The sequence below is a fragment of the Leptonotus elevatus genome, chromosome 4 (assembly GCF_054856555.1).
Source record: "Leptonotus elevatus isolate MCC_2025b chromosome 4, RoL_Lele_1.0, whole genome shotgun sequence".
Lineage (NCBI taxonomy): Eukaryota > Metazoa > Chordata > Actinopteri > Syngnathiformes > Syngnathidae > Leptonotus > Leptonotus elevatus.
In genome coordinates this window covers 4,060,028-4,076,366 of record NC_141242.1, presented here as the reverse complement: position 1 = coordinate 4,076,366, position 16,339 = coordinate 4,060,028, and the positions used below count along the sequence as shown (strand labels likewise).

The following is a 16,339-nucleotide window of genomic DNA, read 5'->3' as shown; positions in this document are numbered from 1 at the left end:
TACAATAAAATGCAGTTTTCATACTCGTGTTAACATAAAAGTGGGGAAAAAAGTATGACTAATTAAAAAAAAAAAATGCCTGCATCTTTTAGTCATTGCTACAGTAATTTCAAAATAATTGATAAAAAAAATTTGGGGGGGGGGGGTTACATTTTTTAATCGTAATTAATCGCATGACTTCAATAATTAACTCACAATTAATCACACATTTTATTATATCTTCTAAATGTACAATAAAAGGAAAGTTGTCATTTACGTGGAAAAAATGTGAAACTAATAGAAATATGGCTTCATCTTGTTGTCATTGATGCAGTAATTTCATCAAATTGGAAAAAAAGAGATTACAATTTTTAAAGATTAGATAGCTCTTAATATGAAAAGAAAATGCACTCAGCTGTCACCGTCTTACAAATACAATTATGCCATCTAGTGGTAGAAAAATGGCCTCAACACATATCAATATCACACCGTTTTTTTTCTTCTTCACTTTTATGAATTATAATGAAATTACTGTATCAATGACTAAAGGATGCAGTCATATTTCTATAAGTTTAACATTTTCCCCACTTTTATGTTAACAAGAGTATGAAAACATTTTATTGTACATTTAGAAGATATAAAATCTGTGATTACTCGTGAGTTAACTAATTGAATTAGTGGTGTTAAAGGAACTTTTAAATGAACGCATTCATTTTGACACCCCTACTTGTTTTATTGTAAAACATTGAACAATACCTGTACGCATACAAATGGCTTGTTTTTTTAATTGCCTATGAAGCAAGACCTCTGCGGAGGGAGATGAGATCGGTGAACCCGAATGGTTTTATTTCTAGGGATCGGGTTGATCGCCAATCCGCCAAAATTAAGGAAATCGGAGCTGACAACCACTTTTTCAAACTGGTGTTAAATGACAATCGCCAGATTGAAATCAGATGTTCTAAGTAGGCTCGACCTGTTTTTTTTTTTGTTTTGTTTTTTTAACTTTCTAGCAGACGCCATAAGGTTTTGTGCTAAGACTAAAACCCCTATTTTTGTGGCCAAAGTAAGTTTATAGCGCAGTCTAACTTTGATATTTTGCTCGACTAGTGCGGCTAAAACAGGACGTTTTGTGGAATTGAACCCAGCTGACTCCCATCCAATCGAAGCGGCTCCCCTTTTTCCCATTAATATCAGGGTAGCGTTTACAGTTCTTGACATTGCCCAAGGAGAAATTAAAATTGACATTTTTATATCACAAAAAACGAGCATTTGAACAGGGGTGTGTAGACTTTTCATCCACAGTGAGGTTCTTGCTTTTCTCGCATTTTCAGGATCGTTTCAATCTTGATGTCATCATCACGTCCATCTGAAGTCAACCTTTCACTTTGGCAGTCCTTCAGCACTAAGAGGTGTTAAGACGGCCGACAGCCCGTCCGCGTTGCCTCATTCTCCCGTGCGTATTTGCGGAAAAACACACACGCCAACACGAGAGGCACGCTGTGACTTCGCGCCGCACGAGCTACGCAAACATGTTAGAGGAAATTGGCTACACAGTATTTGCATTTTTAAATGGCAGCAGCTTGAGGAAAAGTTAGTTTGTGGGGTTTTTTTGTGTTTATATAGATCAATTGGAATGCTAGTTAAGTGATGTGTGCGGGGTGGCGGGCTCTTCAGTATGATTTATGGATTCATCACTTGACACTTTGACAAGAATGTATTTTTAAAGCAAGAATTTAGGTATTAAGTCCGATTTTTTAGAAACACTACTCAACTCGCTTTAAACTAATTAAATCCAGTTCGTCCAATAACTTGAATGCCAACAAAAGTTTTTGTTCCGTTTTTCTCGCCTCGTGACAAGCGTTGCGTTCAAGAACCAAAAACCAACCTGTCGTCCTGCTGCCGCCGATGTGGAGGAGATGAATAGAAGGTGTGGAAACTGAATGGGTTCTCTGCCCGGTCAGGGTCGCCATCTGCTCTTTATCCGCCATGGCAGCGAGCCCCTCGGCCGGCTCCTTGGCACCTAAAGACATCACAAATATACAAACGGCGCGCTTAATGTAAAGTGTACACAATAATTGGAATGAAAAGCCCAGCGCGATTCTTTGTGGCCAAGCAAACAAACGCTCATTTGAACATGAATGATGACGCTTTGAGTCTCAGGGCTTTTTTTTGTTTCTCATAATGAGTTAGTGAAGTGAAGAACAAGAGTAAGTGTTTATTTGTGGATGTCATGTGTGGAGAAAGGAGGGAGGAGGGGCGTATAGTGTGCATTTGTACACTCCAAAAACAAAATAAAGAATGCGTTTGGCGTTTGAGTGGCAGGACAAGAGAGGGATTTTTTTTTTTTTTTTTTTTAGGTGTCAGTGTGTGCGCTTCAAAAGCAAACCCGGACTTTTGTTTTTCCAAAAATAGTGTGGGTGTGGAAAGTGCGTGACGAGTGAGCGAGTGTTGTGACCGAGCGGGGGCGGTGGGGGGTGCATGCAAACCCAGCAGATGTTTGTACTCTTGAACACATTCACTTCATGCTTCAGAAAATATCTTAGACAAAAAAAGCGAAATGTAGAGTGGACTTTTATTGTGGAGAGACCCATATGGTTTTTTTCAGGGTCGATATCGATTATTAGTAGTAACCGATATTTGGAGCCAATATTTATTTTCCCAGGGTCAGAAGCATCTATAAAAATTTCAATAATTTGTTCCCTGATTTGTTTTTATTTTATTTCCCTGAACACTTTTTTAAATGGATCTAATATCGGCCGTATGATTTTTAGCAGCTAGTAACTAGCTAGCTTGTGAGCTAACTACTACTACAGGAGATGCTAGCTAGCTACTAGCAGCTAGTAACTAGCTAGCTTGTGAGCTAACTACTACTACAAGAGATGCTAGCTAGCTACTAGCAGATAGTAACTAGCTAGCTTGTGAGCTAACTATGTTACATCACTGGGCAGCTCAAAATCTCACACAAAAACTGTAAAAATGATCAAAACAGTTGAATACTATGGCTCCAATTGAGTACTGCATAATTCACAGTGATTTTCATGCTAATGTGTGTGATTTATCTAGAACGAAATCTCAGATTTCACTTTGTAGTGCTTTAGGCACCGCGTTGTACTGTTGAACGAAGGGGAACTGACTCATTCTTGAAAACAATATGGAGTACTTTTGATAACGGTGTTTTTTTCGGAGGCGTTATGCTCAGTAAGCAGACGCGCAACTCAGCCAAACCTGACACACGCTGACCCCTGGAAGCCACTGAAAAACCGCCACAATCTCATCAGGGTTGTACGGCAGACGCCAAGCGACCACATGACTGCGCGTCGCTGTTATTAGCGAGGCTTTTGTGTGCGCGTTGATGCGTGTGCGTCTGGATGTGTGCGCGTGCGTGTCTCTGCTTTGGCGGCCGATGCCTCCGAACGGGGCTGTCATTAACCCCTTGTCGCGTTGGGGGAGACCACCCACGTTTGAGTGTGTTGCCTTTTTGTTTGAGGTGGCTATTCCAGTGCGTGCGCGTGCGTGTGTGTGTGCGTGTGTGGCCTATGGTCCAGCGTTGTACTGTGTGTTATCTCTCCACTTCAGTCCTCCCATTTATGCTGCGAGGATAACAATCATGTCTGGGATTGGAAGCGCTGCCGCTGTAATGCGAAAACATGACGAATGGCCGGAAAACAGCAGGCTTGAGTAGAACGAGATTCGTTATATTGGTACTTCATGCTGCCCCTTTCTATCGAGCTTTATTTTTCGCGGCGCATCGGAGTCATAAAAGTAGACCCGAAATGTATCCTGACTTTGAGTTGAGCATAGAACTCCGTGTTAGTTTAAAGCTTGAAGTTGTTTGCCAAGGTTATTATTGTTGACAAAAAGTAACGATGTCACTGAAGGTAAAGAAAAAGCATTGCTTGTGAAATTACATCTTACGTTTATAAAATTGTATAAAACTAACTTTCGCAAAAATGTCCTTTGTTTTCGTCTTTGTCAATTCGTTCTGTACAGGAGGTTTCAGGGCTCATTTTAAATGTATTTATTTTGGCATTGCTGTACATTCGTAGCCACAGAACAAGCAAGGTCACAATACAAAGTGACCTCTTTTTTTTTATTTTATCTTGCACTCTAATAATCCATATAATAATAATAAATAAATAAAAAACTACTAAGGGCTTGGAGATATGGCTAAAAAATAAAATCTCGATTATTTTTCCCAGTCATTCAGGACGATTACCATTTTAATTGATTTGAATCCAATAAACCCAACATACATTTATTGAAAGGTTTCATTTATTCAAATGTCAGACAGCAATATTGTATACTAATCCAGTTTTAACATAACTACTTTACTTTACTTATGTAAACATGTCTTGTAAAGCACCCATCCAGCATTCTGCCACTTGTGCAAAATTACAACTCACAAAAACAGATTTTAATAATCCATAGGCCAAAATTCGATTTCACGATTTAACAAATTTTCAGCAAGACGATTTCAAAATGACGATTAATCAAATTAATTTGGTTCACTGCCCAGCCCTAAAACTAATACTAAAACTAATCAAACTAAGCAGCGGCACGGAGTGAAGCTCCAAATTCGTTATAGTAAAGCATAATTACAGCAAATCGTCTCTAAACATTTAAATGAAAAACAGCAAGTATGGAAGTAACTAAGCGTACTTTTATTTTTACACCGTAACCCCAAACTAGTTGATTGCGACCCTTCCGTAACCTCACGACTTCGTAAGTCGGTGACAGAGCACCTCCTTTCCTCTTTGAAGCACTTTGTGAATCATCTCTGTGAAAAAGTGCTAAATAGATAAACAAACTAAGTAGCTAACATGGAAATCCGTTCGCTTACTCACTCGTTTTGACTAAAATAAATATACAGTATTGCTAAATCAAATAAAAACAGAGCATTGTCTTTGTAAACGTTCGCCTTTGGTGCGTTCAGCAACGCTTTTTAAAATTGTATCAGTGCTGTGCCTAAATCCTTCCAACAACAGATTATCCCAGCTCAACTTACTCGAAACCCGAGATAAGAGTGTTTGTTATTAGTTACTTTCGGCCGTGTTTGTAAAAATCTGTCAAAACAGCAACAGAAACTTGGAATGATATCAAGAAGAAGAAAAACAGAGAAATCTTTGATGCCGACATGTTAGGACGGTTGAAGCGTTTAAAGGCTCCCGGTGCATTGATGTGTTCAAAGGTTGGTTGAGAGGTGAGAGAGGGTAATGTTGGGAGCTGCGAAACGACAACTGGGCCAAAAGACCTCAAATGCACCCCGAGTCACCAGCTACACGCACCTGTGTAAACCCACGCACTTCCTCTGACACACATTTACTGTGGACCTGCACCCACATAAACACACACACACACACACACACACACACTGCAGTCTCCCGGGCAACTGGACAGAGTGTGTGCGTACAAGATCACACTGTATTCATACACAATGTATGAACTCGTACAACTGTACTTGTAAGTGCAACAGGTCTCTGTTCGCCACAACCACAAATGTTTCTTGATTTATTTCTTCAGACTATTGGCATCGGAGCAAAAATGCGACCGATTAAAACAACTGTTCTGAATTCCAAGATTCATTCATTATTTTATTTCAGAACAGTACAGACCTGATCCTGGATAAGCGGTAGAAAATGGACGGACGGACGGACGGACGGATAGACCAGTGGATGAATGGATGGATGGATGGATGGATGGACGGACAGATGGACAGAAGAGGCAGCTGGATGGATGGATGGATGCACAGATAGACTGATGGTTGGATAGAAAGATGGATGGATGGACAGATGGACGGATGGATAGATGAATGAATAGACAGATGGATGGAGGGATGGATGGATGATGGATGGATGGAGAGAAGGACAGATGGATGGAAGAATGGATGGATGGATGGATGGATAGATGGATTTACAGAGGATAGTTGGATGGACGGATGGATGGATAGACAAATGGTTAGATGAATGGATAGATGGACGGATAGATGGATGGATGGATGGAGAGACAGATAGATGGATGGATGATGGAAGGATGGATGGATAGATGGACGAATGGATTAATAGACGGATGGATAGATGGATGGATGGATCTACGGACGGATAGATGGATGGATGGATGGATAGACGGATAGACGGACGGATGGATGGAGAGCCATGTAAATGTCATCCACAGAGTCACGCTTTACTAACGTTCCTCCTCTCAATTTGTGCTCCTTGAGTTGTATCCACACAGCTGGCCATGCTGAAAGGGGTGTAACGAAAGATGTGTGTGTGTGTGTGTGTGTGTGTGTTTGTGGGGGGCAAGTGGGGGGGGGTCTTTAACACACACTCACACATGCACACATACATCACCTCACTGTTGACGCGGTGCAAAGCAAACGTCTGAAGAATGATGCGGCCTTGAAAAACTAAAGTGAACACAACATCTCACTCAACATCAAGCCGGCATCTGTCCGCAACGCACAGGTGCGCGCGCGCACGCACACACACACACACACACACACTTTCAAAACATTAGGCTTGCAAAACTGAGAAATATCTCAGGTAAAAATTTCCAACAATTTTTGTAAATTTCTATGCAAATTTCAGATTGGGGAATTGGAGAAATAATAAGCACATTGTAACAAACATTTTGTTTTGGTTTCATTGCATTTTCAAGGTATCAATTATATGATGGTATTACGCAACATCCAAATATCATCATCATGATCGTCATGGGCTAAGAGTAGGAGACATGTCGAATTTCTTGACAACTGGGGGCCGCCTGTTATCGAGGGTGTTAGGAATGTCGCTGTTCAATATGCACTCATATTTATATATATATATATATATTTTATTTTTTTATATATATATATTTTTTTTACACATTTAAATGTTTCAGTTCAATCAAGCGTAGAGACGACAAGACAATGACGACATCCAGTGTGTGTGTTTGTGTGTGTGCGTGCGTGTGGTCAGGGCTCAGGGGTTTCGACTTTGCTGTTTGTTTGACACAACGACGCAAGTAAACGCAAGTACTCAAACATCCAGCGCAAAAGATTCACCAAAACCGGCACGAACGCGGCGCTTTGAACTTAGCAAACTTGTCTTTCCCACAATTCCACTTCGATGGGCAAAAACCTTACCAAAAAAAAAACATGCAAATTGTATACAAAATGTTGCGTTATATGACCCTAACGTCAATAATCCTTTCAAAAGGCCATAACCCGAATATGTGGTCATATAAACGCGTATGCTCTATTTGCAACGAATCTTGGTCTGAACTACTTGTATCCACGGCGGCCATCTTACGTTGCCACTTGCTAAACGAGCCCAACTTGATTTCTTCGTGGTGTTTTTTTTTTTTTCATGTTATTTTCTGTCTCTTCGGCGAAAAAGCCGCAGTGTGTGCATGTACACAAACTGTGATCAAGGCTAACAAGTCGAATTGACTTCATCTTTTCGGTCTCCTGCAAGTTAACTTTCGTATCCTTCATGGCCTGTGGCTAAAGTGGCTCCTCCCATTGTTACAAACACAGACTCATAAAAAAGAGAAACAGCTGGATTCCTCGAAACCACAACCAGGTTGGTTTCCTATTATGGGCGCGGTGCTGACAACATAAACACACCAGCAAGCCACTATTGTTAATGAGAATTAAAAAAAAATTAAAAATACATTATATGGGGCTACGCCGCATGAATGATGCTTATTGGAGAGAGAAAAAAAAACACACACATTCATCTCTGTGTATCTACTCGACCACGTCCTACAATGTCGGTGTGTTGGACCTGGCCTCTGAACTTTACCCTCCATATCACCTACCATAAATGTCCAACGTTTGAACAGAGCATTCTTAGTCAGGGTGAGGCAACCGCGGCCCTCGGGGAGGGGGGGTGTGGGTGGGGGGCATGGGGTTTGGGGGGGGGGATCTGGAGCCGGCCCCCTCTCTGCTTTATGGTGCTCATTTAGGAGGCTGCCGACAAACCGTGCGTGAGGGAGGGAGGGGGGAGAGAGCGAGAGAGAGTGAATTGATTTAAAGTTACAAATAATACGGATAGGCCAGTCCTGGAATCCAGCTGGCTCCACAGCGAGCTAACCATCAACTAATAATGTGTGCTGGAGACAGACAGACAGACAGACAGACACAAGGAAACGCCACATGCATTTCTAAAAACAAATAAAACCTTGAAGGAAGTGTTGTAAAAAGTCATCCCCAGCCCCAAAAAAACAAGATTCACCAAATATATACATACAACTCTCCCCCGCTACATTGCAGAAACCTGTTTTTTAGTGAGTGCTTTTAAAAAAAATTAAATATTAATTTTAACGTTGTCAGGCGCAATTTTTTTTTTGCCGTAATTAATCATATAATTTCAATAGTTAACTCACGATTAATCACAAATTTTATATCTGTTCTACATGAACAATAAAATGTTAAAAAAAAGTTTTCATACTCTTAACATAAAAGTGGAAAAAATGTTAAACTAATAGAAATATGGATACATCTTTTAGTCATTGATAAAGCAATTTCCTAATAATTCATAAAATTTTGTTAAAATTAGAAAGATGTAAATAGTGTAATATTGATTTGTGTTGAGGTCATTTTTCTGCCACTAGATGGCATAATTGCATTTGTAAGACGGTGACAGCTCAGTGCATTTTTTTTTCATATTAAGAGCTATCTAATCTTTGCCATGAAGTAACTTGTGAAATTCGGCACATTTTTAAAATTGTAAAATACAACTTGACCCCAGTCTCCACAAATATGTGCATTATTATCAAATTTATTACTGCTAAATTTAGATGTGGACGTGTCTTCTGCATTGCGACTGGAATTCCCCCAGTACAGGCTTTCCAAGTAAGGGTAATTAATCGTGCGTTGAAAAAATGTGTGGTGTTAAAGGAACTTTAAATTAACTCAAAATTAACACACTAATTTTGACACACTTAAAATAAATACTGTACAATGCAGAAAAAAATATAAACATTGATTAAAATGCAGTAAGTCACAATGTAAATAAAATAATGAACATTTAAGCAGATGATTTTCGTACTTCTTTTACTTGTGATACTTTAAAGAAGCAGTTCTGCAATTCTTTTTACTTACTTTATTCTTGTACACAAAAGTAAACCTGCCATCCGACTTGTAAATCCATCACAATTGATGTACTTCTTCGTCTGTTATCTATTCTACTCCTTTTCATAGTGCCCTCTAGTGTTCGGACTGAGACATCACATTACTGAAATATCTTGTATTACAAGGTTACATTAAAGTGAAATGTGTGGTAGGAAAAACATGTAGTTGGTCGTTCAAATTTGTTTGTGTTTTGTTTTTTGAAAAGTTTTTTGTTTAAATAAAATAATTGCTTAAAATGAGAACTGCAAAGACATTATCACGTCAACTGTAGTAGCATATCCTAATAAACATTTATTCCATTATATTTTTATTGAACTAATGTGTTCCTCCAGTAAGTGTAAACAAGTGTTCCTAATTTTGAAGCCCCTTAAAGGCACATGAGCTTCATTCCATTACGAAAGGGCAGGGACGCCATCAATACGGGCAGTCGTATCCTTTAACAAGGAGGAGGTGTTTATAATTAGTCCTGAAAGGGTCAGATGCCCCCGCACACTCAAATACGACACGCCCCTCAAGCCACTGAAAGGAAGGGAGAAAAATGGCTGTCAATTTGTTACGCACTCAACAGGGGACATCTGTTTGAATGTGCAGTGTGCATGTGCAGGGTTGGGGGGGGGGGTTTACGGTGCAGGAAACCATCCCGGGTTCCAGGAAAGAGGACGTGATGATTTTGGTGTCAGTGTGTGCGGGGGTGTGGAGTCGGAGGTACGTCGTCACTGTCTAGTGAAAAGCATGTACCGCCGAGTTTAGTTGTGTTCGCTTTGAAAGACACGTGTTTCTTAGTCAGTTCATCTTTTGAAATGAGATTAAAGCATCCAATTTAAAAAGTAGTTTCCCCTCCCTGCCGTGTCCAGCCTCAAATTTGCATTGCAAGGTGGCAAAACGCAGACAGAAAATTTTAATTAAACAAAATAAAACATACCGTATTTTTTGCACTATAAAGCGCATCGGCTTATAAAGCGTTTTTTGAGAAAATTAAAGGCTATTAGGTTAATTTTCATTTAATTAATTTATTCATTAACAGATGAGCAATAAACTTATTTAGTTTCAAAATTTCGAATAATTTTTTTTTTAAAGCGGGTTTCAAACACAATTTCAACTTTGGTAAATAATCAGCAAAAGGTACGAAATAGGTAAAAACCATAATATTAGGCTGGGTTTGCACTGCATGGTGCAGTGATGCAATTCTATGGTTAACGAAAATGAATCAAATAACTACAATTAAAATTGTCAACTAAGAACGTTTAAAAAATAAAATATAAAAATATAAGTAAAATAAAAATGAGACTTAAAAAAAAACTAACTGGAACCACATTTTACATTTCAAGAAACTAAAACTATCAATAATTATAGCTGAAATATCCTTCGTCTTCATCTTCGTCAATTAACTTCATGCATGAGTTTTCGAGGTTGATTTTAAATGTATTCATTTATTATTATATTAATTTGGAAATTTGTGTTTATTTTACCACAAAATACTTATTCTGACCTTTTTTTTTAAAATCTTGTACTCCACAAATACTTCATATATAGAAAACTAAAACTAATTAAATAAACATGTTCAAAAAATTTAAAACAACTCAAAGTAATTGAATTTGAAAAGCAAACGTCAAAATTATATAAACACTATCTACAATTAACACGGATGTTTGATACCAGGTACCAAGTGCCGATACCACGAGTACTTCTGATACTTTAAATTTCCCAACAAAAAAGACAGGTAATTTCTCAAAATAGCATTCTTACTTAAAATTGCATGAAATTAATGACAATTTTCTATTCTTGAGGGCATCATCACAAGTACCGATACCTTGAAATAAAACCGGGTATGGGCCCGATACGATACGATATTCGCCCATCCCTAATAATAAAATATCCAAAAGTATTCCAATTCTGTTTCATGTGGCATAACTAACTCATTTGCTCCCCAAACGTATAAAAAGGTTCTATTCTAAATATTGCCAATATAGTTTTTTATGCTAGAGCATACGGAAGGCTTTGATGCAGCCTCTGAACTGAAGAGAACGCTTAAAGCAATGGTATTTATTACAAAAAAAAACGGCTAGCAGGTGGCAACAGAGTATAAGAGATCAACCAGGGCCATGTTGCAAAAAAAGCTCCTTTCCCCAGTGTTTTCAACAAATTTGTGAATAATGATGATGATAATAATTTGTGATATATTCTAATGCTAACTGCTGCAAAATGGAAACCAATATAATTTTTTTTCCTGATGAAAGAAGAGACTCTAATCTTTGTTTTGGTAGGTTCCATGTTTTTATAGCAATAGAACACAATATTCTGTGGGCCTTGCAAAATCAGTTAAAATCCAGTAAAACAACCGGGAGCGAAGGGGGTTGCTTCAGTGAAAATTGCTGTGAGCGACTGATCAAGCATTCACCCCAGCAAGGAATTCTTCAGTACTGTCATCTTATACTGTTCTATGTTCCTAATGTGCTGCAATTTAACAAGTTCACACTCTTGTCTATTGAAACGTTGTTGCCATGTAAACATACGGCCTGAAGTCAACGGTGTGCCTGTCGTGACAAAGATGCTTCCACACACAGCATCATTTGACACCTCCAGCAAAACAAGGGCCAGACATGGGCGTCGGTCTTCAATCTTTCGCTCTCACTGAGATAACTTCCCGGAGTTTGCGCCAAGCGATGGCTGGCTACAATACGTCGGACGGCATCAACACCAAAGCGTCTCCTCGTGAGGCGGACGAGTCCTTTTGTGAGGCCACAATCACGCATAACAAGCATGGCACCCACCGAAGGGTATTACATTACGCGCTAAGTATAAGTAAGGATTAAATACATAAAAACACTGCACGTCTTCTTTTACGGCGTTTATTGTGCGGCTTCGTCTTTTCTGTCGGTTATTGTATAAATAAAGGAGGTTTAGCTTTCATGGGACAGCAGATGGTGTGCACGGGGTTGGGAAGACGCCTTTGAACTTGTAACCGCATCCTGCAAATCCACGTGAAGGCATGGATTCTGTTTCCAAAAATCTGTTCACTCCATTGGACCACCGACACGGCGGCGAGGATTTCAATGCAACGTCCTATCGTGACGTCAACTTCCAAGGTAAATTATGGATCTTGGATTTTGAGGATCTTTTGACCATGACAACAATCTTGAATGAGATACTCAACTCTACTTCAGTTTGCATAATATACAGTGGACATAAAAATAAAAAAGTCTACACACCCCTGTTCGAATGCCAGTTTTTGTGATCATTTCCAAACTTTTGCCGCCATTCATGTGAACTATCACAGCTCGATCGAAAAACAAAAATGTTGCGAAGGGAAGCAACATTAAACAACTGCAATAACGTGGCTGCACAAGTGAGCACACCCTCTTATAACTGACTGTTTTTAGAAGTAACCAAAAACATTCAAACTGAAAATCTCACAAACATGGGAAAATGTGCTGTGGTCTGATGAGATTAAATTTTGGGTCATAATTCAAAACATTGATCATCGCCAAAAGAAGACCATATTTACAGTGACGCATGATGGTGGCGGTAGCATTGAGCTTTGGAGCTCTTTTTCTTCAGGTTGAACTCGGGCCCAAGTCAAGGTGGAATGAATTATGAACAGTTTAAAATACAGTTTACAGTACTGATTTATTAGGATTGAAAATCAATAGATTCATTATTATAACATTTCACCATATCTACTGTAGTAGCTGTAGTTTGTGTTTGAATGAAAAATCATTCATTTCCATTGAACAGCTAACAACAGATTTGGCTGGTAGATTTCAGCAATGTCACACATCTGCACAGATAATAAAAGCCTGCACTGCACCCCCCCCCTCCCCCCCTTCCTCACGAATCTCCCAACCCCACTTGACTTCCTCCTGTTCTGTGCGTACGTGCATGTGCATTTTCCCTCCGCAAAACCAGGCCGCCATTGGCTGGCCAGATTTGTTGGAGGGAAAAAGCCCGCGAGTAGCGGGGAGGGCACAACAGCCAGATAGTGCTGACTCAGGCCGTGGGCCCCATTGTTCTTCAAGTGGAGAAACCCGACACCTCCCCCGCCTGCAGCCAGACAGAGAGACGGACCACTGCGCCGGCCCGCAAGCATTGGAGCCATGGCGACTGCCGCGTCAAACAGCGCCACGGCTCTTATCTCTTGCTCCATTAAGTGTCACAATGAGACGAGTCAACAGCCCGCAACCACAATGGACACGGGGCCATTCAGGTTGATATCCCTCCTCAATCGGAGAGAGAGAGATTTCTTGTTTAGGGATAGCAATTCTACCTGCTGCTCTGGAACTGCGTCCATTCAAGGTAATTTGCAGAAAAAAATGCTAACATACACACGCAGTGGCTGGATATAACCACACATTCCAATGAGATCTGATACGGAAGCGCAATCCGAAATCCGACGAGAGGGCACAGAAGGTCAACGAACAGCCTCTTGCACATAGAGATTGAGTATAATTGCAGCAGTAAGACACCACAGTAGAGACGGGGGGACTCAAGTCACGTGACTTGACTCGAGAAAGACTTAAAGATCCAAGATTTTTTTTTTTTTCAAACACATTTGACATGTTTGAAGATAATTGCTGGAAGTATGCGAAATGCCTGATAACTAATCAGTAATCAGTAGTGGACATGTTATTTGGTGCATTTCCGACATGCAGCAAACAAGTTGGCTATGCCGCCTACATCGTGAAAATATGCGACTGGACAGGACGTGACAAGACTGGTCATTGCGACTGGACAGGACGTGACAAGACTGGTCGTTGCGACTGGACAGGACGTGACAAGACTGGTCGTTGCGACTGGACAGGACGCGAGTAGACTGGTTGCCGTGATTGGACAGGACGTGACTAGACTGGAACGAGCATGACGTGACAGGACCTGACTTGCCTTGACTTGACTTGGCTGTGGCTGTGGCTGAGACGATGGCTTTCAATGTGCTATTGAAGTTTTTTCATTTCATCGACAGAAATTAGTTTAAGGCCAAGGATCCTGTAATATTTCATCAACAACAACAACAACAACATCCACAAATATGACCTCTGAGACTGATTGGGGTTCTTAGACAATAAGATCAATTAAAAACAAAACTTTATGAAATTGTTCCCATCATGTCAAGTGCTTGACAAATGTATTTTATTTATTTATTTTATTTTTTTATTTTAATGTATATATTTGTATTTATTTTTATCTATTTATTTGACCTTCTTTTTTTTGTTTTACTTCTACTTTAATTGATTTACTTACTTCTACTTAGCCTTGGTGGAGGTCTCCATTAAAGTACTCAACAAATGTATTTATTTATTTTTATTTATCTATTTTTATTTCTTTATATGTATTTGATTATTTTTTATTAGATTTATTTACTTCTGTGAGAGTCAAAAGGTAATCAAGCATAACAATTAACTAAAACTTACAGACTTCATTAAAAATAAAATTTTCCCCAGTTTTTTTGTAAAACTTAACTGAAAATGAATGACAACAGTAATTGTAATTTAGCTTCCAATATAATTTTATTTCAAAAGCTTTTGGTCTACCAGTGCAGTTAATAATCGGGACGCTATCGCATAAAAGCGCATTTGTTAAGCAATGTATGTGCGATAGGACGGCGCCACTGCCCACATGCATGTTCACATGGTTATCTCCGCCCTCAAATTTACGCTCTCAATAGCCGATTTATTTGGGATCGTCGCTCTGCGTGGCCTGCATAGCCGAGATATTGTTGGCGTGTGACGCCCGGACAACAATTGGTGCCCCTGAGTCCAACGTTTTATTAGATTCCACCCTGCTTAGATGAATATGGAGGAGAGCTAGTGGCCTGAAATTCTGCCCACGGTGACCAGACGGGACAACAAGCCCCTTTCAGCCCTTCCAGGGCAGCCCACAGCCCAAACCAGAGCTGCTTTGTCAGCTCAATTTTGGTGAATTTGTGTAGGACAGTGGAACCTCAAATGTAGACGGGAGAGGATTGGGGCCAGTGAAGAGAGGGGGGGAGATTGGAATTCAGATTTTTAAAGAATTCTGACTTTAAAGTAAATTCTGACTTTAATCACAGAATTCTGACTTTAATCACAGAATTCTGATTTTAAAGTGAGAATTCAGATTTTAATCTCAGAAGTCTGACTTTAAAGTCAGAATTCTGACTTTAATCTCACTTAAAAGAATTCTGACTTTAAAGTCAGAATTCTGACTTTAAAGTGAGATTAAAGTCAGAATTCTGTCTTTAAAGTCAGAATTCTGACTTTAAAGTCAGAATTCTCACTTTATCCTCAGAGTTCTGAATTTAAAAAAAGGGTTGGGAGGAATTTCACGTTATTCTCAGAATTCTAACTTTAAAGTGAAAATTCTGACTTTAAAGTGAGAATTCTGAGATTAAAGTCAGAGTTCTCACTTCAAAGTCAGAATTCTGTCAGAAGAATAAAGTAAGAATTCAGACTCTTTTCCCCCCCTCCGCCTTAAATCGTCTTCCGTAGAAGTCAAACACTCCTGAGGTTGTACTGCTCGAAAATTGACTCAAGCCCGCCTCAAAAGTTGAAAAAAAAAAACCGAACATTAATTAACGTGTTCCAACTGGAATCTCAAAAGCCTCCGACTTGGATATAAAGCGACCCGATGTTTAGGCTGACAAGATTCCTTACAAATTATCTCTTCAAAAGCGGCTTTTAATTAGGAAAGATTAGCAATTATTTTGTACCAGTTGCTCTGCTTTTATGTGTCTCCTTACCCCTCATTATTGTCTCCCTCATGTGCCATCCTCCTTTGCCCCCTCCCCTCTTCTGGACTTTGTCTCTACAATCAGCTGTCTGGCCTCCTTTCTTGAAGCCCATGTCCCTTCAAAGAGTCAAAGCAGGGCCCCTCTGTGGTATTAAATATCTTTATTAAACTGCTGCTCCAAGGGGTTCCCTCTTAACCCCCCCCCGCATCCTTCTTTTCTCCTCTCTACATCCCAACTATCCCCATAAACTTGGACCCCGCTGGCCCGTCTTCAAAGACTCCCGCCAGGCGGCTTCTGCCGGCGACCCGCTGCGCTGCAAGACCCCGCACAATAGCCTCCGCCGGGCCCCCGCCGCGATAAAACCAGGCAGACTCCGCCACACTTGGCTGGGCCACATCTGACGGCGGGACTCGGCCCGGGCCGGGTCTTCGGGATCAGGGGAGGAAAAGCAGGAAGAGGAATTGGAATCGGGCATTGTGGCCGTGTCATGGATTGGCGAGCGCTCGCAAAAGGACAGGCTGACCTTGTCTTAAGTCGCGTCG

The 16,339-nt window shown here is 40.1% G+C and overlaps 1 protein-coding gene across 1 annotated transcript in view; it reads right to left on the bottom strand.

Annotated features, from left to right (window-relative positions):
- LOC147175046 (uncharacterized) overlaps nucleotides 1–15,909 on the bottom strand; it is a 60,570-nt gene extending 44,661 nt beyond the window's left edge. Inside the window, exons 1-2 of the mRNA XM_086072700.1 lie at nucleotides 15,807–15,909; nucleotides 1,865–1,999 (exon numbers count right to left, since the gene is read on the bottom strand). Coding sequence (XP_085928826.1) covers nucleotides 1,865–1,999; nucleotides 15,807–15,909 — 238 coding nt within the window. The remainder of the gene's footprint in view (nucleotides 1–1,864; nucleotides 2,000–15,806) is intronic.
- Nucleotides 15,910–16,339: the final 430 nt, after the last annotated feature.